The following is a 27,396-nucleotide window of genomic DNA, read 5'->3' as shown; positions in this document are numbered from 1 at the left end:
ATGAGAGTTGGATTCCCATCTTTCCATCCACCTTTCTCCTATGCACTGTTGTACTTCTCCACAAATTTATAAAATTGGGCCTTGACCAGGCAGGCACTCCCGAATCTGATGAAAGAATCAATAACATTATGGCAGCTTATAGAATGAATGATTTACCAAAGGGAGTTGAATGATGGCTATGCTACTTGCTATTCTTTACCAAGAAAGCTTCTGCTTAAAGGGGAATCTAAGGGTAGACTTTGAGGATTGCCTGTAAGACTAGAAAAGGAAATCCCCACAAGTCATCGCAACTGCCTAACTTAAGTTACATTCTAAGTCCCCCCACCATTCATATATTCATCTGTTACAATAACAAACTAACCTCCCATTCATATGTTCATCTGTTAATGCCAACATGAGTTAACTACCAAACCAGCCATTTCTGTCGTCTTACTCTCTGGACTCCCGCACCAGCAACCAAAAAAAAATAAAAATAAAAATGGAGGGAAAACACAAGTTCTTCCATGGAACACTTGAAGCTACTATCTGCCATGCCACACCTTACAAACCGTCCTTCCGCTTCAGCGTAAGTGTTTCATATCTTCTTCTTTAAATTCATTTTCCCTTGTCAAGTTAAGTTCTTCGCAATGTTTTTGCCTACTAAATTCTGGTATAAGTTTAGACCATTATTCATCTTCCCGGCTCCATCTCCACATGTATAATGTTTGTGTCTGGATAATTATGGCATCTGTGTTGCCTGATGAGTGATAATTTTACTCCCCTGCATTTTCTATTCCAAGAAAAAGGGATTCTGATCATAAGCATATATACATAAAATGAAGAATGGTTACACATTCACCATACTACACAAATAATCGCTTCTTGCTGCACGGTAGACAATCCAGAATTTTGCTCTGGATTGTCTTCTCTTCTGTATACGAGAAGACGATAATATTGTTGACATACGCCAGCAAGACTGGACGTTTTAAAGAAGAATTTAGTCAGTGAACTTTGTCTGTTATGCAGTGTGTGGCAAATGAAAAGCCTGCCTACGTGACTATCAAAATTGCCAACAAAAAAGTAGCAGAGACAGCACACGAACATGACCGTATCTGGAACCAAACCTTTCAAATTCTCTGTGCTCATCCATCTGACACTATCATTACAATTGCCCTCAAGACAAGGTGCTCCACCCTGGGGAAAATCAAAATTTTGGCCAATCAGCTTCTGGATGGAGCAAGTTTGATCAATGGCTTCTTTCCTCTTTGCGGGGAAAATGGTAAGCCAAATCTGAAACTTAAATTACAGTATATCTTATGGTTCAAACCAGCAGAATATGAATCAAGTTGGGAGAAAGTACTAGCAAACGATGCATACCAGGGGTTGAAGAATGCTACATTTCCTCAGAGATCAAATTGCAGTGTCACACTCTATCAGGACGCTCACCATTGTGCTTCTTTCCAACCTCCATCTGCTCTTTCCCAGACACCCAAAAAGCTGTGGGAGGACGTATACAAAGCCATTGAGGGGGCAAAGCACTTGGTTTACATTGCAGGATGGTCCTTAAATCCGAAAATCATACTAGTAAGTTGAAAAATGTGGTTCGTACTTTAGTCTTTACCCTGTCCTTCAGGAGAATCTTTCTTTTCCCTTAAAACTCAAGCACCATTTCCAGGTTCGTGATCCCAATACGGAGATTCCACATGCACGAGGAGTGAAGCTTGGGGAGTTATTGAAGCGTAAAGCAGAGGAAGGGGTCGCTGTCAGAATTCTGCTTTGGGATGACGAAACTTCCTTGCCAATTATCAAGAATCAAGGAGTAATGAAAACGCATGATGAAGATTCCCTGGCATATTTCAAACATACCAAAGTAATATGCAAATTGTGCCCCAGATTGCATGATAAATTCCCTACAGTCTTCTCTCACCATCAGAAGACTATAACTGTAGACACCCGAGTGCAGCAATCTTCAACAAATCGAGAAATCCTGAGTTTTATTGGTGGCTTGGATCTTTGTGATGGCCGTTACGACACACAAGACCACTCATTATTTAAAACACTAAATACAGAAGCACATTGCTATGATTTTTATCAAACGAGCATATCTGGAGCTAGCCTTCATAAAGGAGGACCAAGAGAGCCATGGCATGATACGCACGCTTGTATCACAGGGCAGGCTGCTTTGGACGTCCTAACAAATTTTGAGCAAAGGTGGACAAAGCAATTTGAGCCATCGCTTCTAGTTCCGCTCAGCTCCATTCCTGAACTGTCTAATCAGCATTCTACCACCATTTCCTCCGAAAGGGATTGGAATGTTCAAGTTTTTCGATCAATTGACCACGTATCGGCAATTCCTTTGCCAAGAAACATGTCCACCGAACGAAGCATCCATGAAGCTTATGTGGAAGCAATTAGGCGGGCAGATAGATTCATATATATAGAAAACCAATATTTTCTTGGAGGATGCCATCTATGGGAGAAAGATCAACAATGTGGCTGCAGAAACTTGATTCCCGTTGAGATTGCACTAAAAGTTGCAAACAAAATAAAAGCCAAACAGCGATTTGCAGTTTATATAGTAATACCAATGTGGCCAGAAGGTGCTCCAGAGAGTGAATCAGTGCATGACATATTGCACTGGTTAAGGGAAACAATGAAGATGATGTACAAGTTGATAGCTGAAGCTTTAGAAGAAAGTGGCGAGCCAGGGCATCCAAGAGATTACTTGAACTTCTTCTGCCTAGCTAATAGGGAAAACGAAGTGAAAGGAGAATTTGTTCCTCCATATTCTCCTCATCCCGAAACACATTACTGGAATGCTCAAAAACAGAGGAGATTCATGGTGTATGTTCATTCCAAGCTAATGATAGGTAGGAGCTATGAACCTATGAGTAAACCCTAGATGATACCGGGATTTAAATATTCAAATTCATTGCACTATGATGATAATACCAGTAGTGTTACCCAATGTTGCTGTCTCTGATACGTCCTGTTTTTACTTCTCTCTTTGCAGTGGACGACACTTATATGCTGATAGGCTCGGCCAATGTGAACCAAAGATCCATGGACGGGAAACGTGACACTGAGATTGCAATAGGGTGCTATCGGTCTAAAAGCAGTGAAGAAAGAATGGATCGTGGAGATATTCATGCTTTTCGATTGTCACTGTGGTATGAACATACAGGTCAAGCTGAAGAAGTATTCCAAGATCCTCGGTCCTTGGAATGTGTCCAGAGAATCCGATCAATTGGAGAGCAAATGTGGGAAGTTTACAGTGCAGATGAAGTAGTCGACATGAAAAGGACCCACTTACTCACGTACCCTGTGAATGTAACCAAGGAAGGTTGTGTCCAGGATCTTGCGGAGGGCAATTATCACTTCCCAGATACAAGAACACCAATAAAGGGCAAAAGATCAAAATTTCTCTCACCTGTATTCACTACGTAATCGAAGCATCCATCTGAAAGTAACTTCATCGCAGGGTTTGGTGCAGGCCTTCAGGCTAAGAGTAACAGGTGGACGCTAAGAAAAATGGGAATATAGCACTTCGTTTATTGCAACAGCAAATTCTCCAGATTAACATTGTACACTGTATATACTACATAAATTGGTTTAATCTTTCTCCCTTCGAGTTTCCCGTGTAACTCAAATAGTCAACATCTGCTTTAGTTGTCTTAAATAACTGACGGGGTGAAATTGATCTTTTTTCTTCCACATCACCACCGTGCAGCTAAAATCATGCCTGACAAGCTCTGACAGATTACGGTTTCAGAGTTTCATTCTTTATATCATTTCCAAATTAACTTGTTCTCTCAATTACCCTGCATTATCTTTTCCTTTTCGAATTGTAATCCGCGACTAGCTCCAAGAGGAAGCCATGACAAAATATTAGTCTTTGCCACAGATGGCAAAGAAATGGAACCCACGTCAGTGAATGGGTAAACAAACACTACCTTCTTGAAGCAGTAGCACGACATATTTACTCTTTTACGATTGACAAGCAACGTTGAAAATAAGAAGTGCTTGATTAAATGTGAAAAAAAAAACTACAACTTTAAGTACTTGATCAAATGCGAAAGTCCAGTAAAGTTACTGTAAAATTCACCTAAAACACCAACACTACAGAAAAACTACTGAATGGAACCTTTTCTTTTTTCAAACATTCATCTTTACAACCTTTTCCACCAGTCAATTTTGAGGTAATTTGTGAACTATCAACTGTTACTTTACAAGAAATATGAGTGGTTTTGGAAGAATTCTTATAGAGGAAGCAAAGATTTAGCACACCCAATTGGACTGGCTAAAAAACTGCTATACCAATACAGAGGGTGAGGATGCCAACCTTTGATCATCTCCTGATCCAAGCAGATACTCGAGGAAGGTTGAGACATCTCTCAGCATAATCTTAGGAGTACTTTGCAAGGAGTGCCAGACCTTAGGAATACTTCCCTCCTGACCAGGTTGGGTTGTGGGTAGCAATTGCATCTTTTAATTTTTGAATCTGCATATTAGTTGGAAAAAGGCTCAACCAAGCAATTCCATGCAAAAGAACAAACATATAATCCATGAGGTACCAAAGCAGTGTGGCTCACAGCTGTGGCTATCTACCACCAGGAAATCCAAATATGCACCACAGTGACTATGCAGAACAGTTTTCAGTGACAAATGGCTGATTATACCTGATTTTTACTGCATAGACAGTTCAAAATTGGTGGACGATCATCACAGACATTCTCTTTCTTCACGTTACTAGATTTAGGAGTAACTCTTTTCTTGCTATTTCTTCTCTTGTTTTCTGTTGTATTTAGTTTGTTTTCATATGGTGTTTCTTTGGGTTGGAAGCAGGAAACGTGGCTAAGAGGTAAAGAGAAAGCAGAAAGGAAGAGTTGGGAAACAGTTAATAATGTGCTATAAACCAATATTAAAAAACACCGAATTTAGTAAAATAGAACTAAATTCACACACCTTAGCCAGAGAACAAGAAAACGATTCAACCAGGCGATCAGCTCCTCGATAGAAGTGGAAATATGGAAGGACCTTTATATTCAAACTTTTGCACAAACCCTTGTTCTCATCAAAGTTTACCTTGAGAAAGAGAACCTCTGGATGTTCTTCAGCTATTTTGCAGAGCTGATCAATGAAGATACAGCATTTTAAAAAAAAATGCAGAACTTAACATTGAGCTACAGCAATTTCAAGATTTTAAGCAAAAGAAAATAAAATCACAACGTATAGATAGCAAATGAAAGTTAAACTCCCGAAAATACATTCACAAAAGGTTATATAGATTATACCATCCCGGTTGGGGTGGGAAGAAATAAGTAAGCTGAGCAAAATACAAGTGTATAGACTGATATTCTAAGTATGATTTAGTAGTTCAGCATAGAATGCCTATTATGGGGCAAGAAAGGACAAACTTTCCAGGATCACAGGTAGAGCATATACTTACTTTGGGGAATAATGCTCGACAAGAGGCACACCACGTGCCATAGAAGTCAACGATCACTAAGCTATCTCCAGCTTGACTTAAAGCATCAACAAATTCTTGTGTTGAATGAATGTCAACCATATTTGCTCCAGCATTTTTTTCCCACCACTTTGGCTGGTCAGTTTCTTCAGCAACTGCACGTACCTGAGGTTCGCAGAAAATATACCTATAGATTATGGCAAGGATTGTCCAAGAAAAGCTCTATTAAACATGACAATCTACTTAAAAACTCCAGTATTTGTCCAAAACGAGCGTGTCATAACAGCACAATGTGTGGTGTAAACAATGGCTCCTTTGGACACATAAATTGTATATGTCATACATCTTTGATGTTTGAGGCAAAGATTAGTGCAGTTGATAAGTGACACCTAGACAGGTTAACTTTTTCCCTTTATCATCACATGGAAACAAACGTTGGCACATTGTTACTGCCAAAAGCAAAATGCCTACAGAATCTACTTAAGAAGCATAACTTCACTAAACTATACAACTGTTTCAAATTAATGGCTGTCCATGTTCCATTCTCATTTTAAACGAACAAATATCCTCAGGCAACCCAGCTTCCCATCCAGGATGCAATTCCAGCATCTAACCTCTTGCTTCGTTAAATTTCTTCTTTCCTCTTATGCTTCCTAGCAAGGGGCGTCTTTTCCTTCCAAACTCTTCCAACTCCTTGATTAACGATTTCAGTTCTTGGAAATGGTCTAAGCAAGCATTTAATAACTACTCTGAAGTAAATTGTTTTCTATTTTCTTTCATGGCACTGTGAACTCCCCGAAATTATTCTACAGTATCACCACTGCCTCGCTATCGACTTAATCCTAGTTGTCGATCTCAGACAAATAAGTAAAAATGATTTTTTTTTTTTTTTAAAAAAAAAAGCAAACTTGGTTCAAAGTGTGAAATAGAAGTTCCAAGCATTTAGGAACACCAATGAAGAACATCTAAAGAACCTTAACAAATACATTTAGACAAAAACCTATATCAACAAGAATTCTCAACTGGGCAATCAGAATTCAGTCAATTAATTGAAAAAATAAGGCTTCCCATAAAAGCAAAAAAGAAACAAAGTCCTTACCTTGAACCGAACTAGAGGTCTTGTACGGACGCAATCAAGACGAGGCTTGAGAAAAAGGGAGCAGCTAATATTCTGATCCCATCCCCTCAATTTGCTTCTTGTACCCACTTGGAGGTGGTAGCATATGCGAGCGGAACGAATAGAGAACTGTAAAACATCACCAGATTTGTATTGAATAACAGGATTTCCCAGCATATCTTGCAGTTTTCACATCATGAATTGGAGCAAAAAAGTTTACTTGAAGCACTACTATTACTACAATTTGCTAATTCCTCAATCCTCACTAAGCATGAGACTCGCTCACGGAGAGCTTCAGTGATACTACCACTATTTGAGCTGAGATTGTTCCAATTGCATTAATTGGACCTTTTTTTTTTTTTTTTTCAAATTGTATTATGGAGTATCAAAAAAAAAATTATTAAAAAAATTTGTATTTCCCCGGAGCCAAGGACCCACCGCCGAAGGGGCCGTTGATCTACCATTACCCTTTACGGGGAAGGTAGGCAACACGGGTGCAAGGAAAATTTCACATGACCCACTGCTAGTAGTAATGGACTGTTTTGAAGGCCTGAATTGGTAAGCGTCTCCTCCAGGAAAGATGGATTGGTTTGAGTGGTAAAATTAGTTTACCTATAAAAAAAAATACGATTTTAAAAACACAAAATTGATTATGGAGCTTCTTTTATTGCTTGTTTTGGGTAGTGTATTACAATTATTTTACACATTGCAATTTTTTTTTTCACTTCTTTGTTTGTGCATTTGTTTCCGATAAATTATTTCCTCAACTGGAGGAATCTACTAGTTTGTTGTCCAGTGCACCGGGATTTTGTTGTAGCTTATGAATCGTTCATAGGAAATGTTGTTGAGAAAGGGCTAGCTGGCGTAGTAGAATTTTAATCGGACAAGGTAAAAAAAAAAAAAAGTGTTAACTAATGCATTGCCAGGTCATATAATGTAATATTGTAACTTTTATTTACCCTTGTACTAAGAAAAATGGGGTGATTGAATTTGATGAGTTTGTTCATGTACTAGGCAGATTCCATCCTCTGGCAGCTTTTGATGAAAAGATTAATGGTGAGTATCCGGAAAGACCTGAGGTCACAAGTTCGAGTCTCCGCTCTGCTGGATTCCTCCGCGCACTTAATGTGTTCGGACCGGGTTGGGACGCCGGACCTGGACCGCAGGGGATTAATCGGGCCCCGTAAGGATTGACCCTGTGTCGACAAAACAAAAAAAAAAAAGAATATCAGGAAAGACGGATCGGATCGTCTCTTTCATGCCGGTGACAACATATGCACTTTTGCTTCCTCGCACTTTCTGAACATATGTTGACATTAAAAAATAATAATAAAAGATTTATTTTATTTCTACTGACTACAATATTTCCTCTTAATTGCTGGAGTTTCATTTAAGATGTATAATTTGAGACAAATTGGGTACGTTGAGCAGGCAGAATAAGTTTTGATGTTCGCAGAGGATAATTTTTACTGTGGAAGTAGTTTTCCTTGATAAACTTTGGCTTTCCTTTGACGGGATTGCCAGCTATACAAGTCAATCTGCATTCTCTTATCCTTTTGTACTTCAATGTTTTAGTTTGTTTACTGTTGTGCTTTCAATGTCTTGATCCTAAAACTATACAGATGATGCTCGAACAAAGCATAAAGCAGATTATCAACAACCCTTGGGGTGCCCCCGGGGTTAGATCACCCGGTCTGCGGCTGGAAAACCACTCGCAAGGTCATGGGATCGAACCTCACCTAACGCCTGGGTGCGGTTGGGGTGGCGCTGTACTCCAGGCGCAGGGGATTAGTCGGGCCGCCTTCGGGTCTTGACCCGGACACCCCTGTGTTGACAAAAAAAAAAAAAAAAACAACCCTTGCGGCATACTGCATTTTACCCCACAAAATTAACTTATTCAACATGAGTAGCGCTGCCAAAGCTTCGGGACTCCTGAGAAACAGAAACATATTACATCTTTTTAAGTTTCAAAAACATGATTAAAGAACAGTAACGGTGAATTCCCTGATCGATGAGAAGAGGGCCAACAACATCTTTGGCTGGTGGTACCACCGAGACTTATCAAGACTTTTTAAGTTTTGGTGGAAGTGCAAGGTTAAAGGTTCAACCTTTTTTTTTTACCATATACTTGCAACTTAATTGTGACTGTCGCTTTCAAGCGGTTTACCCCAACAGAATCCCGTCACTTAGGCTCCACTTCCCTCTAGATTAGACTAAAGTAGATTATACAAAATGTTATCCTTACGACAGGAAAAAAAAAAAAAAAGAATGAGAAGAGGTCAAATTCGCTTAAAAGTCATCTAACAATTAACCAAATTGAGAAATACGAAAAAGCCTTGATGCATAGGTCCAATGTCGATATAGGTACAGAGCTACAGAAGTAAAGCCATCCAAACAGCATATCTTCCCCATTTTGGAAAACCAGCGGAACAGAGAGTACTTGATAAGTATTACCAAACAAAACGGCTAAAAAAAATAAAAGGGTGTTACCAAACTACTCTAGAGCTCTTGATTGAACTAGAAATACTTTCACATTTGACAAAAGATACCCCTAGCCCCATTGGTTTACACGCACATACATATGAATTATGAAACCATCAATCAAACCTCCTGGATGAGCGTAAACACTAGTTTCATTCGCTATTGAAAATCAGCAACAAAACCAGGCTCTGCAACAAACAAAACTTTTGCAACATATTCCATCAATCTTAGAAAATTCATGAATATCCCAAGAGGAACTGCTTATTTGGATCGAACTACTACCAAAGGATCGATGACCATCATTGCCATAAAAACAAATTTAAATATATTTGACCAAGATTTAACGTAATATCAAACCACTGAATTTTATCTAGAAATTTGTAGAAAAGTATTTTTTGGAATCCAAGTTAGAAAACCAACTGCACACATTAATCCACTTAGTTTTCAAAGAATTTCGGTTGTGTCTAGTGGGCAATAACAAATCAATCTCAGTTTCACCCTTTGATTTCCAACAAATTTTTGGAAATTAAAGGGTGAAAATCAAAGAATTGATCTGTTGCAGGCTTAATCAATACAACTTCAGAATTCTGAGACCTAAACTGCAATTAACCCTTAAAACTATCAACCAAGTTTAAATATAACATAAGAAGCTAAACTTAAAATTCCTTATTTTAAGAAGTTCCACTCAAATATTCTTTATGGATAAAAAAAAATATTTGGGATTTACTGAGTTTAACTTTTGAATAAGAAGAGATGGTTCAGTGGACTAAACAGCAGAGTGCTACAGCTCTCACCATCCATTACTGCTTAATCAAAGTAAAGCACAGTCGAGTCAAGACGGAATGAATTAAATCCAATAAGATGGCATTCCCTGGGCCAGCTTTCACATCTTGACAAAATCCACTAAGTATGTGCTTGAGAGCCAGTCATTTCAAAAGTCCTTGATATCAGAATGGTTAATGACTACTTACTGCTTTTGTAATTGCCATCATTTTGTTAGGTTGATTCAGGAATTAAGTTTGTCACAAGTAAACTTACCTGATTCTGTAAATTTACCTTTGCACAGGGTTAGAAGAACATAGCCAGTAGCAGCTTGTCTGCGAAATGAAAGGATACAGAAAGTGTCAGAGAAAGAGAAATCCTAGAGAATCTGGAATTTGGTGGGAAAAAAGAATTCTAAAAAGTAATAATAATAATAACCTCAGAAACAAGAAATGGGAATACATGTTGCAAATAAAAATCCACAATAAACAAAGGAAGCAGCCCCCTAAATGAACTATGCTTCCACTTGCTTCCTTTCATTAGGCATTCTTAGCAACAGTGTGCAGCACAATGCAGTGAAACATTGTTAAGAAATTCAAAAAGCACTCAACTACATCCAGCATCTAGGCCAAAGATTACATAACCAAATACAATTTCCTCGGCAAAACTCACCCTCACATTGAATGTTTGACATCATTTTGAACCTGTTTTAGCGAAACAATTCAAGCATTAAATGGACAAGGATGACCTACAATGAGACCTGAATATTCCCTTTAAAATGCATGCTTTCGCTCCTCTCTACCCTCAAGAAGATCAATTATGAAGAATTTCCAGCAGAATGCAACAAACAATCTTCACTTCCATTATTCACCATAACTAACAGTTAACTCCCTCAAAAGCACCGCAAGTCCATTATTCACCATATTGCAGTCCAAATGCACTTGAAAATCCAGAAAACAGGAAAGAGCAATACCTGTTTGTCCACTCAACAGCTATATGATCCATAACCAACTAAAACAGAAAAGTTATTTACAAGGGCAATTCCACCCATGGCCATTTAAAGAGTATTCAGTGTCTACTCAAAATATCCAATCAAAAGTAGTCTGTTGCAAGGTGCAACAGTTAAATATTCAGATACTTAGCACTTTAGCAAATGTAAACAACTTCGTTTGCTGCTACATAAAAACAAAAACCCGCACTCAATTTAAAATCCAATTCCATAGAGATTAGTATATCATATATCTACCAATCCAGGAGCAGTGACACGTGATCTATCAGTAACTTTCACTTTCAGCGAGAAAGCACAGCAATATAAAATCTCTTCTTATAGTCTAGAAACATAACTAATATCATCCATCCTCAGAAGCTCCCTCACAGCTTAACCAATATCATCTGAGACAAAACCATCTACAAGGAACTCTGTAACTTCAAGAGAACAACTTAAAGAGTTTAACTTAATCTGAGAATCCACTACCTTGGACACCGCTGAACTTGAAAGGTACTACTAGCTATAATGTAAAAGGTAGCTACTCTCTTTGTTATCCTTCAGACCAAAAGTTACTGATCGGAACCAAAACTTGGACTCCTTTTCCAACACATTCAACTGATTCTTAATACTGTAGATTCTCTCTCTCTCTCTAAAATCTCATCACTCCTTTCAATCAATCGACAAGGTTCTCTGAGTTTTTCATCTTTTTCTTTTCACCTTTTATCTCTCTCTCTCTCCGCCGATTGTATTTCCAAAATCTCATCACTACTTTCAGTCAATCCACAAGGCGCTTCTAAGTTTTTCATCTGTTTTTCCACCTTTTATCTCTCTCTCTCCGCCTCCTGTATTTCCAAAATCTCATCACTCCTTTCAATCAATCCACAAGGTGCTCAGTTTTTCATCTGTTTTTTCACCTTTTATAACTCAAAATTAGCTTCACCAATCCATCCCCACCAAGACAGCTAAATAAAGATGAAATGGAGGAATAATTCACAAACCAGGCTAAAATACAATAGTAAGATAATCCAATAAGCTAACTGAGCAATATTTCAAACTTAGACATCAATGATTTCTAGCATATATCCATCATTACAAAACTTGGAAATCTACAAGGCCTACTTATACACCACTTTAAGATAAATGGTAAGCATTTGCTCTGACTTCAAAGCAACATGCCCAAAAGTTCAAGCTAAGCAAAGACTAGAATCAATTTGTTAGGTATTCATGCACTAAAAAAATTATGTTGGGCTGAGAAAGTATGATCTAAGCTAAATGGAACCTAAATATCAAGATAAAATGCAATCATATCAAGCACAAAAATAATTAAGGACCTGGGAACCCACAATATAGAGACAAAATACCTGCCTATAAAGTCCACATCAGATATAAGCACTTCTCACATGGCACGCCCACCATCCTTCAGATCTTCCAACATTTATTCAATGCATAAGGAGCAAGTCGTAGAGCAAAACAGAGTCAGAGTAACCTGACTTATTCAATTGAACAGCATTGCAAAACTAAAAATCAAATGGCAAAATATACATTCTTTTATTAGAAAATGTTAGATTAGCATGGAAAGCTTTTGGCTGAAGTATCCAGCAGATCAAGCCTTGTGAGTACTGGTCAGTCTCAGCATGTCTTCAACATTTCTAAGTACATTTACCAAGCATGCTTCTGAGGCAACAGAGTGAGAAAAGATTGTATGTTGCTTCATTATCAACCCTTAGAGGTAACAATTAGATGTAACATCTCGTCCATGCAAAACAAAGAAACCTAACACACTTGACATTCTTGTTTGAACCAAAAGCTTTTATGCACTTCCATAATGTCCAAATTCTAATACATCAAACATCATAACTCCTACCAAAAGTTAATTTAGATGTCACACCTAAACCAATATGGTGACATATGGGAATATGTCTCAGCATTGCACTTCACGCTTCAACAAACATTCGCTCGTGCAAAGTTCATTTAGGCTAAACTTTTGCAACTATGAGCAGCATACTTAGATGATCATTCAAACACCAATAAACTTAGCAATAGGCACTAGACACTAATGTTTTCTCTAAATACCAAGCAAGTTATTACTCACCAACAATTCGAAAGCCACAAACGTATAACCTTTGCCTCCAGAACAGCAATCAGTGGTCTGCTAACAACTTCAATAGGCAAGATTCCACTTGACATTAATGGGAAAGAAGTTACAGTAGGTAATGCAAGAAACCAAATGCTTTTGCATTGCCTAAGAAAGACCAGACCTTCGAACACGTCACAACCTAGATCTGGAGCATTTCTTCCCACTGATACAGTTGCTTCATGCGTCCGAAATTGCAAGTCTTACTTGCCTTTTTAATCCATCCCCGAAATACTTTAAACTTCCACAAATAGGAACTTTAAGCTACTTTTCCTCATTTTCAACTCTCAGTACTTGTAGTAACTGCACATATTTCTACTATCTCCTTAAATTTGAATGAAATCATCCGCAGGAGCCAAAGACCTTCGAGTGTATCTTTATATTGAGGTATTTCTATACTCTATTACAACTACAACTAATCAAAAAAAATTAACTTGGGACTGCAGGAGAGCCATGTGGCTTCTACTCATTTTACTCCAGAAAGATGTAAATGCTTCAGCAGCTCTCATTTCAACAAGAAAAAAAAACACACGTAGAAAAGACAGAGATATTGATCTGCAATGTCTTCAAGGCAGTTTGCCTGAAATAATTTTGACACTGGAATTATTGTACTACATATTTAACTTGTGATAATATACAACTAAAACCTTAGGAAACTTTCTCCATTAGCATCTCTTTGTTCAAAGACTTGACCACCTACTGTGACATAATCCTCACCTCAAAAAGCATCGTATTTAACTATCATCCTTAAACCTAGGCAAGACAGCAACTATCCTTAAACCTAGTCGATAGTGATTTTCTTAAACACAATCCACTTAGAATATTCAGCATTCATGGCAAATTCAAAGAAAGTTTCGACAAGAATTTAATCAAGCAGATTTCACAATCACAAGCGCAGCTGAGATGAGGATGACAAGTATAAAAATAGAAACAGATAGAAAGTTGGATTAAGCGCCAGACATAAACTTCAATCTTCTCAGATTATACATTAAATACGAAAATGAAACCAACATCCCAACCATTAAATAAGAGTAATATTGCTTATCCTATACATGTCAGTAAAGATAGCCAACATTTGTTAAGTGGCAATCTACTAATGTAATACACACAGATAGAAGTCAAAGACTTCTTTACCCTTTCCAAGATAATAGCCACCAAACAGGAAGGGATGAGACATGCCTATAGTCACTCAAGACATCCACATCTCAACGGCGATTGATACGTGGCTTCTCTACTCCTGCCCATGAAGCCGAACTTGAGCCATAGAATGGACCCTTGTTGGCAGCACCCTGAGAAAAGTTTATTCATGTCAGTCCAAAAAATTTCTCTTCCTTAACACACGGTATTTAGAGATAACAATGATCCACTATAAACTAACTGATCATGAGCATTGATACCATATGAGCTCCATATCCGTCACCGTAAGGTCCAGGAAAACCACCCTCAGGGCTGCTGAATTTCATCCCATATGGTCCACCTGCAGCAAAAGGTACAGTAAAATTAAAATATGACAAGGACAAAACAAAACCCACACAAGTCTAATTATTTTACCACAAAAAAAAAGCAACAAAAATAATTCTATCCATTTTGCTTCTTGCCAAGAAAGGTCACTATCAGAAACCATCATGAAGTTGGATAAAATGAATGTTAAGAAATAATAACATACACATGAAAGGAGGCAGTTGTGTTTGCTCACAAGTAAAATGCAGATCATGCACCAAGACCATACAACAAACATAAGTGTGAAAAAAAATAATAAGTGTGCAAGTATCGTCGTAGATGAAAAGTAAACGACTGACCTGCAGACCATCCTCGGCCATCAGAATTGGCAAGCTCTGCACGCAGCTTTTCAACTTCTCGAGCCATACTGACCAAATTCTTCTCCATTGCTTGTCTCTGCTCCACCAGCTCAATATTTACTTTCTTTTCATAGTCAATAGCAGCTCTGAAAGTCAAATTCATTATCACAGGAAAAAAAAATCAAGGCAGTTAGTCAAGACATGGTACAATCACCCAAGGTGTAAGCACAGCAATAGCACTTAGGAAAAAGAGAAACCTAGAGCGCATAAGTTCCTGATGTAGTCCGTCAAGCTCAGCCCTTAAACGAGGAATCTGCTGGTTATCAGCTTGCAATCTTGTAAGGTCTTTTGTAAGGGCCTGCACTTGCCCAGACATATCCTGCCTGATGGTGTTCAGCCTCTGAACTTCAGCACGAAGTTGTCCAGCCTCGATTTTCAGAGGCTCAGTAGCACGAAGATCAGCTTCCAACTTCAATCCCCTTTCGATAAGTTCCCTCGACTGGACTTCCTGTTCAGCACGAATATCAGCTAAGATAAGATTCATACGACGAAGTTCTTCGTTTGCAGCACCCAGATCCTGCTGCAAAGCAACTCTATCTTCAACCAGTCTTCGATTTTCATCTAAAAGCCTGCGAATATCGGCATGCTGCATTTCAAGCTCCTCCTCCAGTAAAGCAGGATGAGGAGGTATAGGCCGTGGTAAAGGACCATGTAGAACAGGTCCTTCTGGAGGATATCCACGTCGGTTATCAAATGCTTCGCGAGGCATCCGGTTTCTTCCAGCCATGTCAAGTTACACTACAAAGAAGATAAATGAATTGGAGTAATCAAGTTACACAAGGAAAGAAGCTTGTAAGACAACTTAGTTGGCAAAGAATTATGACTTTAGCTTGACTTTTGTTTCAGCTCCATGCATTGTAAACATGATAAAAAGGAAAAACTACGAGTATACAAAGATTCCTAGAATGCCCACCATCTTGGACTGAAATCATCAAGTAGTGGCTTAATAAAATCCACGTGTTTCTACAGCTTTGCTGTGATGAAGTCAGAATAGCTTAATCACATTTAAGACAACTTGCAGCTAACTATAATCCCAAAACTCAATTGGCTTACTAATCTGGCAGAACAACAAAACCTGCCTCAAAGTCCCCAAATGCCACACCAGAACAACAACTACGAAGCAAACAAAATTTGAAAAGTCAACGTCCAATTGTCTACGGTGTATTCAGTTGTTAAATTCGTTCTTGAAGTCCATTTCCACAAGCTTGGACCTACTCTGGTTTATAAGCAACTAAACTAACCCTAGTATGAGTGGCCTTCTTATTTGCTACTCCTTTCAGCTAATTTTGGGTAGGTACATCAAACGTACTTAAATGACAAGACCATCGTGCTGCACTAAGAATTCGTCTAGACACATATCAAAACCTCGAATTACTACTGATCAGAACAGCGGGGCTATCTTAAAAACTCCAGCTAGTGATTATCGAACAAATACACAAATTACTTGAGGAATTAGCCAAACTCGTAACTTTGATCGCTACAAGAACCTGCCGGAAGAGAATTCCAAAATACAGACATTACTTGGTAACCAAATACATTTTTGCTTGATGAAACAGCGAAAACTCACCAAGTTTGTCCAAACTCTCGTGAGCTCAACAGAGATACCTTCAGCTGCAAATTTCTTCAAAATTTTAATATTTCGCGGAGGAGAGAGGGAGATTTCGAGTTACACAATGAGAGATTAAACGAATAAGCTTCCAAATATAACGATTTTCTTAAAGCCTCAGATGAAGAAACCCTGACACAGCATAATCTAATTTAGTAAATATCTTTTCCGGGAAGCGTACAGATTATGAACCCTAGTTATGCGCCTATTTTGCTGAGATTTATTCAGTGAATTATACTCCAGAGATCACAGAATTTAAGCCAAACCTTATAAGCTGAAAATGGCGAGGTTGCGACGAATCCTGCCACGAGCAGTATTATTGTTATTAATAATATGTCTTTGGCCTATCTGAGAAGCGGGGACCAGCCAAATTTTGCTAGTCTTCTGGGGCAAACCATAATACTACTAGTGTTTTTTTTTTTTTTTTGGGGTCAAAGAATACTGCCAGTCGTAGCTCCTTTTTTGCCCCAAAACGAAAATATTTATGTATAGTAGTTAATTATCTTTTGGCAACTTATACAAACCGTTTCTTAGGGTGAAAAAAAAAATTTGATAAGCACAACCGATTTAGCTATGCGGTAATAATTATCAATACACACCGGATTTTGGCGGAGGGCGCCAAAAATACAAAAATCGAAGTGGAGCCACGGACAGAGCCTGACTACCTGAGGTAATTATTATTATTATTAAATTACCAAGCCTCCCCAAAGAAATTTTAAAAAAAAAAAAAAAAACGGGGAAGCTAAGGCCTCTTAGCAGGAAATAAAACGGGGGGGGGGGGGGGGGGGTTTTTTTGACAAAATGGCCCGCTTAAATCTTCTTTTTCACGCCCCTTGGGCTAGCTGGCTAGCAGTTCAAAAGGGTGTGTATTAAGAAGAGGAAGAGATTAGTTTATGACGAGGATGGGCTTGCGTTTCAACTTTGTGAAGTGGTAGTTGGGCCACTTGAATTCTTTCGCTTAATAGAAACTCGCCAAATTTCATGGATTTTCTGAAATGTTTCCGTGAATATTGTGTGATGGTAAATTTAGTTTTTTTTTTAGGTGCAGATCTCGTGTGTATTCTACTGTCTTGGCTATTACTTCATGTGCTAATAATAATCCAGCTAAAGCTTTGCTAGCTAATTCAAGTGATCGGCTGATAAAATTATTCTTCTTCTAAAACTAGTCAACGAGATACTGTTGATATTTTTCACTGCCCAAGTTTTGAACTTGTTGGTCCTGGCAGGCGGCCGGATGAAAAAGGAGAGGAGGTAACAAGGGGATGGCAACGGGGAATTGAACGGGCGGGGGTGGATAAGGAGGAAGGAGAAGAAGGAAAGGGGTGGGGTGGGGAAAAAGAGGGATGATGGACTGAGGGTAGGGTAAGTGTATTGGCACTCTGAGAAAGTAGCAATTGCACTCCATTCCATGATATACACATATTTTTTTGGATACTTTTCTAGTTTCCTTTGGACAAAAAGGTTCCTAATGGTCACGAATCCAAGCTTGGTGGTATACGTCATCAGGAAACCGAGAGTTTAAGTAGTAAAACCAATGATAATAAGTGACTAGGAGAGGTTTAAAACTCTATTTCGATATAGGTCAAGAGATCAAATCCTTTGGCCCGCAATCTAATATTTAAATTTTTTAAAAATATTTTATCAGTGGGTGTTTCGATATTCGTTTGAACCGGTGGTGATTTATCATATTCTCTTTGACTTTTTTAGATCTCTACTTGGATGTAGATCAAAAAATCAAATTTCTTGACCTACATTCTAATAATCAGATTTTTCTAAAAATATTTCGCTTGCAAGTGATTAGATACTCGTCATCTGAGTCAATGGTGATTCATCGAATTTTTCTTGATCTTTTTCTATCTCTCCTCCCCTAGTGTAGAATAGAAGTAATTATAACATAAAATCTATCATCTTTAAAAAAAAAGAAAAAAAAAGAAAAAAAGAGATAGGCGACCAAACGAAGTGCTTTGTTGTTACGGTCGGAGTATAAATAAGTACAACAACACTTTGCTAATGCTTGTCGTAAAAGTCTAACTAAAAAAATGGCGCAAGTGGAAATCCCAATGGGCGTTGGTGCGGTCCCTCGAAGGACTACGATGGATGATTGATGGTGGAAGCCGGAAGGTTGATCCAAACAAGCTTTCTACGTACCTTAAGAAAACGACAAAAGACGTGAGCTTCAGCTGCCCCCACGCCCACACGTGTGCAGTGCAGTCACTATATAGCCATTATTGTCATTTTCGTTTTTTTTGGTCTGCTGCTCTAATCTTACAAAGTTATTAGACTCCTACTGTAATCCTTAACCCACAAATTAATAGTGCTTGGAGGATCCTGACTGAGACTGCCATCGCTACTGGGGGAGTCTACATCTCCAACCTCCGAGTATGCAAACAGCCGGAAATCTGTTGGCATTTGACAATTTGTGGTGGATGTACCCAGGAGAGCAGCGGCGAAGGTTCGGTTCATTTTTGACCCACTCCTCCTAGTGTTTTGGTTTTGAACAAGAGTTGTCTCTCCTCCTTTTGACCCACACCGGCATCCTCTTCTTCATTCTCACCGTAGGGAAATTGATAATGCAATCTTCCTCCGCCGCCCACCTAAATCAGTCAGTGGATCCTTCTTTACATCAATTTGATACTACTATACAATAGTGCTAGCTAGCTGGCAGTATTAAAAGGTAAATTTTTGGATCCAAAGACTCGCATATTTCTTAAGTTTAACTTGCATCGATATGAAAGACAGGTAACTCTAAAGAAGAATAAGAAATCCAAGAACAAAAATAAATACGAATAAATAGAAGAAAGAGAAAAGTACAATGCTGGAAAAAGCAAAAAATATTAGTAATATTTTATACACTCCTCCGTGTAAAATCTTTTTTATAGTGGTAGGTAGATCTAGGTGGATGACATATAATCTTTATTCAAATTTTAAATACACTCCTATTCGTGCAAAAAAAAAAAAATCCGTATACTCAGAGTATAAAAGATTTATTCAAAATAATAAAAAAAAAGAAGCCTTAGACATACCTAAATTGGGTAACAAAATGGTGAAGGAAGATAGAAGCTTCAAGCCTGGCCAGGTCAAGGCCCGGGCACAGCCTCTGTCCACCCCCAAAGGGAGTGAAGCTGCTGCTGCTCGTGTCCCGCTCCTGCAATGTGCGGGTACTAGTTTACTTTTTCCACACCGATAAGCATAAAAATTGGTCGTACAAAATCAGAAAATGCTCCCAATATCTGATATTTTGTGAAAAACTTGTTGTAAAATATTACGCTACTATTTGAGAAATCAAGGGAAGTCTTTTTTTTTTTTTCATTTTTGAAGGAAAATCAAGGGAAGTCTACAGCAGGGAATTGGTCATATATATATATATATATATGTTTAATTTCTTACTTGCCACCGCCAGGGGTTGAACTGATAGGGAGAATCATATGCATCTTCATCCAGATGTATGGATCTAAAATACGTAAATACACACCAGCCTTTTGGTATGAAATGTCCTTTAATCTCAACGTCCTTGGTGGCTTTCCTCATTACTCCTATGATTATGTTTCCCATTCGCAGTGTTTCTGTGATCACCTGCATTATGCATGCATGCATATACATATATATATATATATATATATATGGTCAAAACCACGCGTATATAATTACGGCTGGTGGTACATGATGAGTGCATTAATTCATTAACGGGTTTCCAGTTTTGAAGTCATATGTTTAGATCAATATTAATTAAAACTCACATTTTGTGTAAATGGTAGAGATAAATAATCTCTCCAACACAATGGTTCTTCAAGATTTTCTTTGATTCTTTTGAGTCTCAGGTTTTCCTCCTGTAAACAAAACCACCACCAAATTAATTAATTCGGTAAAAATGATGAAAGCATATAAAAGGGAAAAGAGATTGATTGACCATTCCATCGGTTACACATAAATTGGACCGTATTATGTACGGTGCAATTTATCAAGCATTCTTACGGTTGGCAATCAAAATGCCAATCAACACCGCATCCTTGACGACTAACTCCTTGGCTCGTTAACACGTTGCAGTACGTTCAGCAATTTTCTTGTTTTTGTTTCGACCGGTACAGTTTCTTTTATTGACTTTTTGGTCAAACATTTTTTTCTCTTTTGGAATCTATGATGGATTTTGCAACATCTGCAAAATTTAGGTGTAAAACACCAAATTTCAAAAAGGGACTGCTGTATATGACTAGTTTAGTGCTTAGATTTCTTGTGCCAAAATTGCTTTTCAGAAAACATCATGGAGAACCTAATAATGTGGCAAATTAGGTCGATTACTGGCTAGAAATATGTGAAATTTTGATCCCAATCCAACGCGTTCTGACATTTACACCAAAATGTTCCATGATTTGACAGAATTTAGAATGAAAAAAGATATGCCCAACTTCAACTTTTGAGATGAAAAGAGACAAAATTGGAAGATGTTGGGAAAGTTAGTGGATACGGCCAAACTACGGACAGGAGCACCAATCAACAATTTATACAGTAAATAAACGAAAAGCCATCACTAGGATAAAACTGGGATCAGGACAAGAATGACAATTAGTTAGTTCCAGAATCATAGTGCTCAACCTCAACTTTAGAATATAAGCCGCACGTGCACGACGGTGCATATCACCTACAGTATTTGCTTCCGCGCCGCTTAGGTTCAACAATTCAACACAACAGGGAAACAAAAATCACGCAAGCAAAGATCATACCGTCAATTGTTGGAGGGCAGTGGGGCAATCTGAAAGGTATTTTATAGCCAAAGTCATGAGTACTGGCACTGAATCCTCTCCTGGTATCATCAAGTCTATGATATTGTCTGATATTACATCGTCCGTTAGCTGTTGGCTTGCATCACTCAGCCAAATTTCCGCTATGTCCTTTGGGAATGAACTGTCGAGGCTGCTTCTTTTATCCTGGATTATTCTGTGTATTAAGTTGACCATCTTCTTTCTTGCCTGAAAATCAAAGATATGACAGCCAGTGAGTTCTAACCTCAATTATTCTGAAGCTTTATGACTTCAATTGATTGGGCCAAAAATAGATAGTACACCGGTTCATACGACTTGCCTGTAGCGATCGGTAAAGTCTACTTCCGGGCACATTTATCGGGAGCGACATGAGGCCCGCTATGAATTCTTGAAATTGTTTTTTGAGAAACTCCATGTCTTGACCTGGATCCAAACTAATCAACGCCTTGACTAAAACTTGGAAGGCAATCTGAAAAGATGAGAATAAAAGACGAAAGTTAGTGGGAACACTCACACGAGTGTACAAACACATTTTTAAACATAATCATTGCGCTGATCCTAAGTTTTCGGACATCATGATTCAGGCAAAGTCAGTGTGTAGTCAGTTCTCATCATTGTGTTTTAAGGTTTCAGATCCTTAATTTTCTGTCATCATTTTCTTTTTGAATGAAATCCCACTGGACATTCACTGTGTCCGGTCATGACTCTGGTGCGTACGTGCGATTTTGATGTGAGATGCAGGAGAGAGAGAGAGAGAGGGGTAAGGAGATCAATTGACATTTTTGGCTTGGTCTTGAATGTACACGGGATGATCCTCACTCCAGCTCTTCATAGATTCTTGAACATATTTCTGCATGTCACAGGTAATCTGCGCTTTCAGATGCGACGACTTGCAGAAAGCTCCAATCAGCCCATGTATTCTCCTCTGCAAGTTTCCACTGATGAGTAACACAGAGGACTTCCCCATCAGCTCAGTCAGAGATCTTGGATAAGAGGGTACAAAAGTTTTCGCATCGCTTTGCAGAATACTCCTGCTAACTTCTGCATCCGTGGAAACAATCGTAGGATTTCCAAATATATGCGACTTGAACACCTTCCCATATCTACAAATGAAAGATAAACACCCCAAAACTTCATTTAACCAGCAACAAGCACACTACTATCAAACGTCGTCATACTACAAGAATATCATCATTAGCTAGGTAGCTAGCTTTATTGAAGATTTATAGATATAAAACGGCTTACATGAGACGACGCTTGTCCATGAAGGTCTCAGGGCGGTCAGAGTAAGCGCAAGAGATGAAGTCGAGGGTTTCTCCGAGAAAAGGCCATCCAAGAGTGCCTAAAGGGAGTCGAGGAGTGGTGTAGCTTGACAGGAGTTTGCAACATATGAGTTTCCTGTAGAAAATAATGGCGGACAGGAGGATTGCTGTGGCCAACAAATTGCCCGTACAATTGTCCATTTTGGAACTTTTTTTCCGCTAGCTACTTAAGCAGGAAATCAATGGTAAATCACTAGTGTTTTCCCCTAATCATGGTGATGTAGTAGTACCTTTGTAGAGGAAAACGGTCGGGCATATGGACCGACGTTCGAGTGAGAAAGAGATTAAGTTGGGCAACCCCTCTTTTAATGGATGTAGATGGGTGCGGCAGGAAAAAAAAAAAGAAAAGAGAAAAGAAAGGAACGTGATATATATACTGTATGTATGTGCTTGAGGGATAATTTGACTGAGTCAGCACATGTTGCCTCGAGGGTTCGTGCGCGGCTGGACCAGTGTTTTCGGCCGGTTTTCCTTGGGGATAGGGGCCCGACCAAATTATTGAGCGCAACTTTGGTCCAAAATCCAAATAATATGGAGTAGGGTGGATTTTCAGGGTCTCGGGGTTTTGAGATTTCTAATCCGTGCAAGAGTACTTATTGAAGTTATATATCCATCCATGTGATAAATTTCACTTGAAGCATAGATAACTCATTCAGATATTTATATTTATATATATTAAAAAAAAGTCAATCGGATTTAGCGACTACTAAATCTTGGTCATGAATGATTGGAATCAAAACAAATGTATGCATGATGAGATCTCTACCTATATATTTGGTTTTGTAGTGTAATTGTTATAGCATTTGATAAAATTTTCTAATCGGTACCCTAGGGTGTCATTTGTTAATAGGGCTAGATTACGCCTAATTACCTAATTTATTATGTAAATTTAATGCACCTCTGTATTTAGATTTTTTTTGAAAAAAATAATTTTATACTTGATAAAAAATTAACACCTAATATCCCTCTTAATGAGTGTCATTAGGGTACTCGTTAGTTAAACCCTCATTTTATTATGTCAAAATCACTACTCTCATATATAGGATAGCAGCTGGTCTTTTATTTTTTATATTTATATTTTTGGATGGAATATAGCGGCTGATCCTTGGAGTGTATCATCAGTTTTTTTTTTTTTTTTTTTTTTTATCATATACTCATCATTGAGTATATTCAGACTTAAAAGCAATTACGGTTATGTAGTTGTGCTTTCGTCCATTTCCATTGTTGTATTTACAACATTATTATTATTTGGTGTAGCAATCACAGTGTATTATTGTTGTGTAGCATTACCTGCGCATTATTCGACTGCTGCTGCACATAGCTGTGGAACAAGACAAGGGCTCCAACAAACTTGGGATTGGGATTTCAGCAACAAGAGCAGGTAACCAAGTGCAAGCGGAATGGTTACTGGTGGAGAGAAGCACCAACCAAAAAATGCAGGATGAAGCAACAGCATTAAGATGGGCGCTGATCAAAGCGAAGGAGCTGCAGTGGAGAAGAGTCAAGATGGCTACGTTAGTTTAGCAACACTATTTCATATCTGCTCCTTTTATTTAGAAAGAAAATATCAATGATATGGATGTAAGTAGTAGAGTTAGTCACAGTTATTCAGTAAAATCTCCTGAAATTTCCTAGGGGAAAAAAAAAAGAAAAGACTATACTAATACCCATATAGCTTAGTTCAACAATTTCTGCTAAGCTGAACTGTGCTTAACTTTTATTTTTTCGAATCAAGGCGCACATTTTGCTTTTGCTAGATCCGAGAATATTTGGTGGAAAAACAGTTAGTTGCATTTTTTTTAATCCTTAAAGCTAGGTAAAATGATTCGACAAAAAGAAAACAATCATTCATAGCATAGGCTCATAATTTTTTGTCTCAAACTGTATTAAGAAGGAGAAGGTCCATCAACAATGATAACGCTGGTGCCCCAATTCTCATGACCCATTCACATGCATGATTACAAGCGACTACATATATCATTGCAACAAATATTTTGAGCATTGCATCTGGATACTCGAACTCGATTTGCTCGACTTATCGATTTACTCGAACTTGACTCGAACTCGATCAACTCGAGTCCGAGTCAAGTTTTTGACCACGCTGCTCGCGAGCAGTTCGGTTCGATTACAGCCCTAATCATAACTTCATGAATCAAATTCACATGATCATGCAGGCTCTTCAGTCTTCACTGCGTGATGTTAGAATTTTTTGTTGACACAAAAATTGTTGATGACAAGTAGAGAATAGGGTTTATTACACCTTCTTGTGAACCCTCTAAATGAAGCAGAATCATAATGATTACAAGGGAAGTAACTTACTGGTTACAAGTAAAGAATTTTTACATTAGAACTGCACTTTGTTGTCACATAATAATCAAGTTATTCAAGTGAAGTGAGAGTTTCGGATTCGAAACCTCAGAATCACACTTCTTTTAAACTGAAATTTGAAGGGAGTTAGCCCGTACATTTTATAAATTGGACCAGCTTTATACACAATAATTAATAATGTGATTAAAGAACCTTCCCATCAGAAGGCATGTCAACTCAGAATTCTTTGTAGGCGTAATGAAGGATTTTGTTAGGGTAGAAATGGAGAATGAACAAAGCTGAGAAGTCCCCACGTCCATCATTGATTGCCTCGTGGCACAGTGGATTGAGCGACCCTTTGTTTTTTGTTTGTTTCAATACCAGCCGCTGGGCTCTCGTGCATTCATGTGAGATTCAATAAATCCAACACATTCTCCGTCATCATCATCTCTGCCTCAGCTTTTGTCCATCATCGTCTCTCTCTCTCTCTCTCCCCCCCCCCCCCCCAAATCCAATGATCCAAGCAAGCCACACAAAAACACGCACAACACCCACCAACCCAACCACCCCTTATGTATAGTCTTATGTTACTTTCATTTCCATTAGAGGTGGCAAAATGGGCGGGATGGGCGGGATTTGCTTGGGTTTGTGATGGAACCGGGTCATATGGGATTGGGTCCAATCTTACCCATATGTATTTTGGGACTAAGTTGGGCGGGATCACTTTGGGATGGGTTTAGATTGATCCCGCCCAATACCCAAATCTATTTTCTACATATTTTTTTCCTTTAATTCATTTTTATTTTTTATATAATTTTAATATTTTTGATTTATTAAATTTTTTTTAATTTTATTAAATAAACATGCAAGTGCTTTATACTCAGGATTCCCATCAAAAATTGGATTAACAAATAAAGGAAAAAATAGATATACAGTCATATTCCAACATATATCAAGATGGCCAAGATACTTAAGGTATTGAATATTTATTCTCATCATTGTCCAAAGATGACAGGTCTAAATTGACTGAAATGTTGAAAATTCTTGTGGATAATGACTAGGAAAACTACTAGATTATATTCTCTAGTATGACTATAAAAATTGTTAAAGATAATTTTTGAATCTAAGACTCCGTTTGGATTGGCTATTTTTTCAAAAAATAAGTTTTTCAAATACAATGTTACAGTAATATACAATAACTCAAAAAACATCCCATCCATATTAGTATATCAAATATTTCAAAAAAATTTTATAGTAAAAATTTTTCATATACACTGCTATAATAAAATATTTCAAAAATACCCCCCAAAAATAGTTAAACCAAACAGAGCCCTTGTTATTTGAGCCCAATGGGTACCCAAGTATTTCCCAAGTATTCCCATCAATTAATGGGTACAATTGGGATTTGTCCCATTTTAAACCCAATATCAAAATCCAATACCCATCCCGCCCAAAGTCCCCATGGGCATGGGTAACCCATTGGGACTTGGGACAAATTGCCACCTCTAATTTCCATCCAACGTATGTAGTACTATATGTATAATATGTCTTAAAAATGCCTCGAGTGGCTTCCCTAATTTACTTTTTTGTTCAAAATATGCTATTGCACCAGAGTTAATTTGTTCCTTTAAAAAAAATAAAATAAAATCGATGAAGCAAAGGCAAAGGAGGAAATATATAGAAGTCATCGATATAGATTTAGATTGCGATTGCATTTGCTTTTGTTACGAGTGACCTAACAAGCAGGAGAGCCCAACGCCGCAGGAGATGACTAAAAGTTGGTACTATGACCCACGAACCATCCTCCTCCTTATTGGAGACTGGAGACTGATATTTCTTAATACTATCAATGGAATAATGGCTTTCAATTCAACGCCTCTTGTTCACTGCTGTCCAGATCCATCCCACATTCTACTTCGAAGGTGGTTGGCCCTCTTCGTCTTCCTGTTTGCCTTTGTATTTTTTTATGTTAAGTTCCATCTCTCAAAACATTCCTTTTGACACCTTTACTCGGGTCCAACTTGCCTCAGATTTCGTAATGCAACGGTCCAGTGCTTTAGCCCTCTGTCATCATTGCATCAAATTCCTCGCCACAATCTCTTCATTTTACTCTTGTATCTCTCCAGTACTAGTGTACTTTTGAGAGCCCGTTTGGATATTTTTTTTAGGGCGTTTTCGAACAAAAATTATTGTAGCACTTCTTTCTTTATGATATGATATATGTAAAATAAAAAAATTTTAAAAAGTAAATGTTCATCCTTTTGTCCAAGCACGATTTGTGTATTAGGATGAGTAGGCACGAAATTTTTTTTTTTTGATGCTCCTATTTGACTGAAGCTTATGGGAATTAAATCGTACCCTCTCTGTATATTCTTTAAAACAAGATCAAAGGCATCATCGAAGGCGGTCAGAGTCCATAGCTACATGATTGTTGTTGGATGGTTGTGGAAACTCCGATGAAGGGTTGTGCTGTCCCCTGTCCCTATCCTAATAGGAAATTGTGTGTTTTCTTTAGGTTAGCTTTTGAAAATCACCTCTCAAGTAGAATTTGTTCTTGAAGCGGTTGCCCATATACTGGATATGATCGGGGCTGGCTGTATGTTTTCTTCCTTGTTAG

At 38.1% G+C, this 27,396-nt stretch overlaps 4 protein-coding genes across 9 annotated transcripts; 1 reads left to right on the top strand and 3 right to left on the bottom strand.

The window, feature by feature from the left end:
- The first annotated feature begins 478 nt into the window (after nucleotides 1-478).
- On the top strand, nucleotides 479-3,730 carry LOC113767489 (phospholipase D alpha 4). Its single transcript, XM_027311601.1, has 4 exons — nucleotides 479-565; nucleotides 1,006-1,563; nucleotides 1,655-2,849; nucleotides 2,993-3,730. The coding sequence occupies exons 1-4, from the start codon at nucleotides 479-481 to the stop codon at nucleotides 3,424-3,426; spliced, it is 2,274 nt and encodes a 757-aa protein (XP_027167402.1). The 3' UTR covers nucleotides 3,427-3,730.
- A 255-nt stretch (nucleotides 3,731-3,985) lies between these two features.
- LOC113767493 (thioredoxin-like 2, chloroplastic) lies at nucleotides 3,986-6,946 on the bottom strand. The gene is made up of 4 exons (XM_027311611.1): nucleotides 6,546-6,946; nucleotides 5,429-5,611; nucleotides 4,945-5,109; nucleotides 3,986-4,480 (listed from the first exon to the last, which is right to left on the bottom strand). The coding sequence occupies exons 1-4, from the start codon at nucleotides 6,738-6,740 to the stop codon at nucleotides 4,415-4,417; spliced, it is 609 nt and encodes a 202-aa protein (XP_027167412.1). The 5' UTR covers nucleotides 6,741-6,946; the 3' UTR covers nucleotides 3,986-4,414.
- A 1,924-nt stretch (nucleotides 6,947-8,870) lies between these two features.
- Nucleotides 8,871-16,746, bottom strand: LOC113767492 (protein FLX-like 3). Of its 6 annotated transcripts, none has more exons than XR_003468019.1 (6): nucleotides 16,393-16,685; nucleotides 14,985-15,525; nucleotides 14,728-14,873; nucleotides 14,326-14,405; nucleotides 14,063-14,217; nucleotides 8,871-10,141 (listed from the first exon to the last, which is right to left on the bottom strand). XR_003468019.1 is itself a non-coding variant. In XM_027311610.1 (6 exons), the coding sequence occupies exons 2-5, from the start codon at nucleotides 15,512-15,514 to the stop codon at nucleotides 14,134-14,136; spliced, it is 840 nt and encodes a 279-aa protein (XP_027167411.1). In that variant the 5' UTR covers nucleotides 15,515-15,525; nucleotides 16,393-16,685; the 3' UTR covers nucleotides 8,871-10,141; nucleotides 14,108-14,133. The 6 variants fall into 6 exon arrangements, 5 of the variants coding, with proteins under 5 accessions (XP_027167411.1, XP_027167410.1, XP_027167409.1 ...); XM_027311610.1 differs by having other exon boundaries at nucleotides 14,108-14,217; XM_027311609.1 differs by lacking the exon at nucleotides 8,871-10,141 and having other exon boundaries at nucleotides 13,871-14,217; nucleotides 16,393-16,398; nucleotides 16,660-16,674.
- A 1,592-nt stretch (nucleotides 16,747-18,338) lies between these two features.
- LOC113767491 (3-epi-6-deoxocathasterone 23-monooxygenase CYP90D1) lies at nucleotides 18,339-22,684 on the bottom strand. The gene is made up of 8 exons (XM_027311605.1): nucleotides 22,396-22,684; nucleotides 21,929-22,253; nucleotides 21,470-21,619; nucleotides 21,112-21,357; nucleotides 20,131-20,220; nucleotides 19,781-19,966; nucleotides 19,417-19,538; nucleotides 18,339-18,987 (listed from the first exon to the last, which is right to left on the bottom strand). Exons 1-8 carry the CDS (start codon nucleotides 22,611-22,613, stop codon nucleotides 18,873-18,875), a joined length of 1,452 nt encoding a protein of 483 aa, XP_027167406.1. The 5' UTR covers nucleotides 22,614-22,684; the 3' UTR covers nucleotides 18,339-18,872.
- Nucleotides 22,685-27,396: the final 4,712 nt, after the last annotated feature.

The sequence above is a fragment of the Coffea eugenioides genome, chromosome 4, assembly GCF_003713205.1.
Source record: "Coffea eugenioides isolate CCC68of chromosome 4, Ceug_1.0, whole genome shotgun sequence".
Classification (NCBI taxonomy): Eukaryota; Viridiplantae; Streptophyta; class Magnoliopsida; order Gentianales; family Rubiaceae; genus Coffea; species Coffea eugenioides.
This window is presented reverse-complemented; position numbering and strand designations above follow the sequence as displayed.

Excerpts from the sequence above, each read along its gene's own strand:
- LOC113767489 (XM_027311601.1), top strand. The coding sequence starts at position 479 with ATGGAGGGAAAACACAAGTTCTTCCATGGAACACTTGAAGCTACTATC. Across the intron at positions 566-1,005 it reads AACCGTCCTTCCGCTTCAGC|TGTGTGGCAAATGAAAAGCC; the intron begins GTAAGTGTTTCA and ends TCTGTTATGCAG. Across the intron at positions 1,564-1,654 it reads TAAATCCGAAAATCATACTA|GTTCGTGATCCCAATACGGA; the intron begins GTAAGTTGAAAA and ends CACCATTTCCAG.
- LOC113767493 (XM_027311611.1), bottom strand. The coding sequence starts at position 6,740 with ATGCTGGGAAATCCTGTTATTCAATACAAATCTGGTGATGTTTTACAG. Across the intron at positions 5,110-5,428 it reads GTCGAGCATTATTCCCCAAA|CTCTGCAAAATAGCTGAAGA; the intron begins GTAAGTATATGC and ends TTCATTGATCAG. Across the intron at positions 4,481-4,944 it reads TTTCTTGTTCTCTGGCTAAG|ATTCAAAAATTAAAAGATGC; the intron begins GTGTGTGAATTT and ends ACTAATATGCAG.
- LOC113767492 (XM_027311608.1), bottom strand. The coding sequence starts at position 15,514 with ATGGCTGGAAGAAACCGGATGCCTCGCGAAGCATTTGATAACCGACGT. Across the intron at positions 14,874-14,984 it reads CAGGAACTTATGCGCTCTAG|AGCTGCTATTGACTATGAAA; the intron begins GTTTCTCTTTTT and ends TTTGACTTTCAG. Across the intron at positions 14,218-14,325 it reads ACGGATATGGAGCTCATATG|GGTGCTGCCAACAAGGGTCC; the intron begins GTATCAATGCTC and ends AACTTTTCTCAG.
- LOC113767491 (XM_027311605.1), bottom strand. The coding sequence starts at position 22,613 with ATGGACAATTGTACGGGCAATTTGTTGGCCACAGCAATCCTCCTGTCC. Across the intron at positions 21,620-21,928 it reads TTCAAGACCAAGCCAAAAAT|ATTGCCTTCCAAGTTTTAGT; the intron begins GTCAATTGATCT and ends TCATCTTTTCAG. Across the intron at positions 18,988-19,416 it reads CATTTTGTTACCCAATTTAG|GTGGGCGGCGGAGGAAGATT; the intron begins GTATGTCTAAGG and ends TGACTGATTTAG.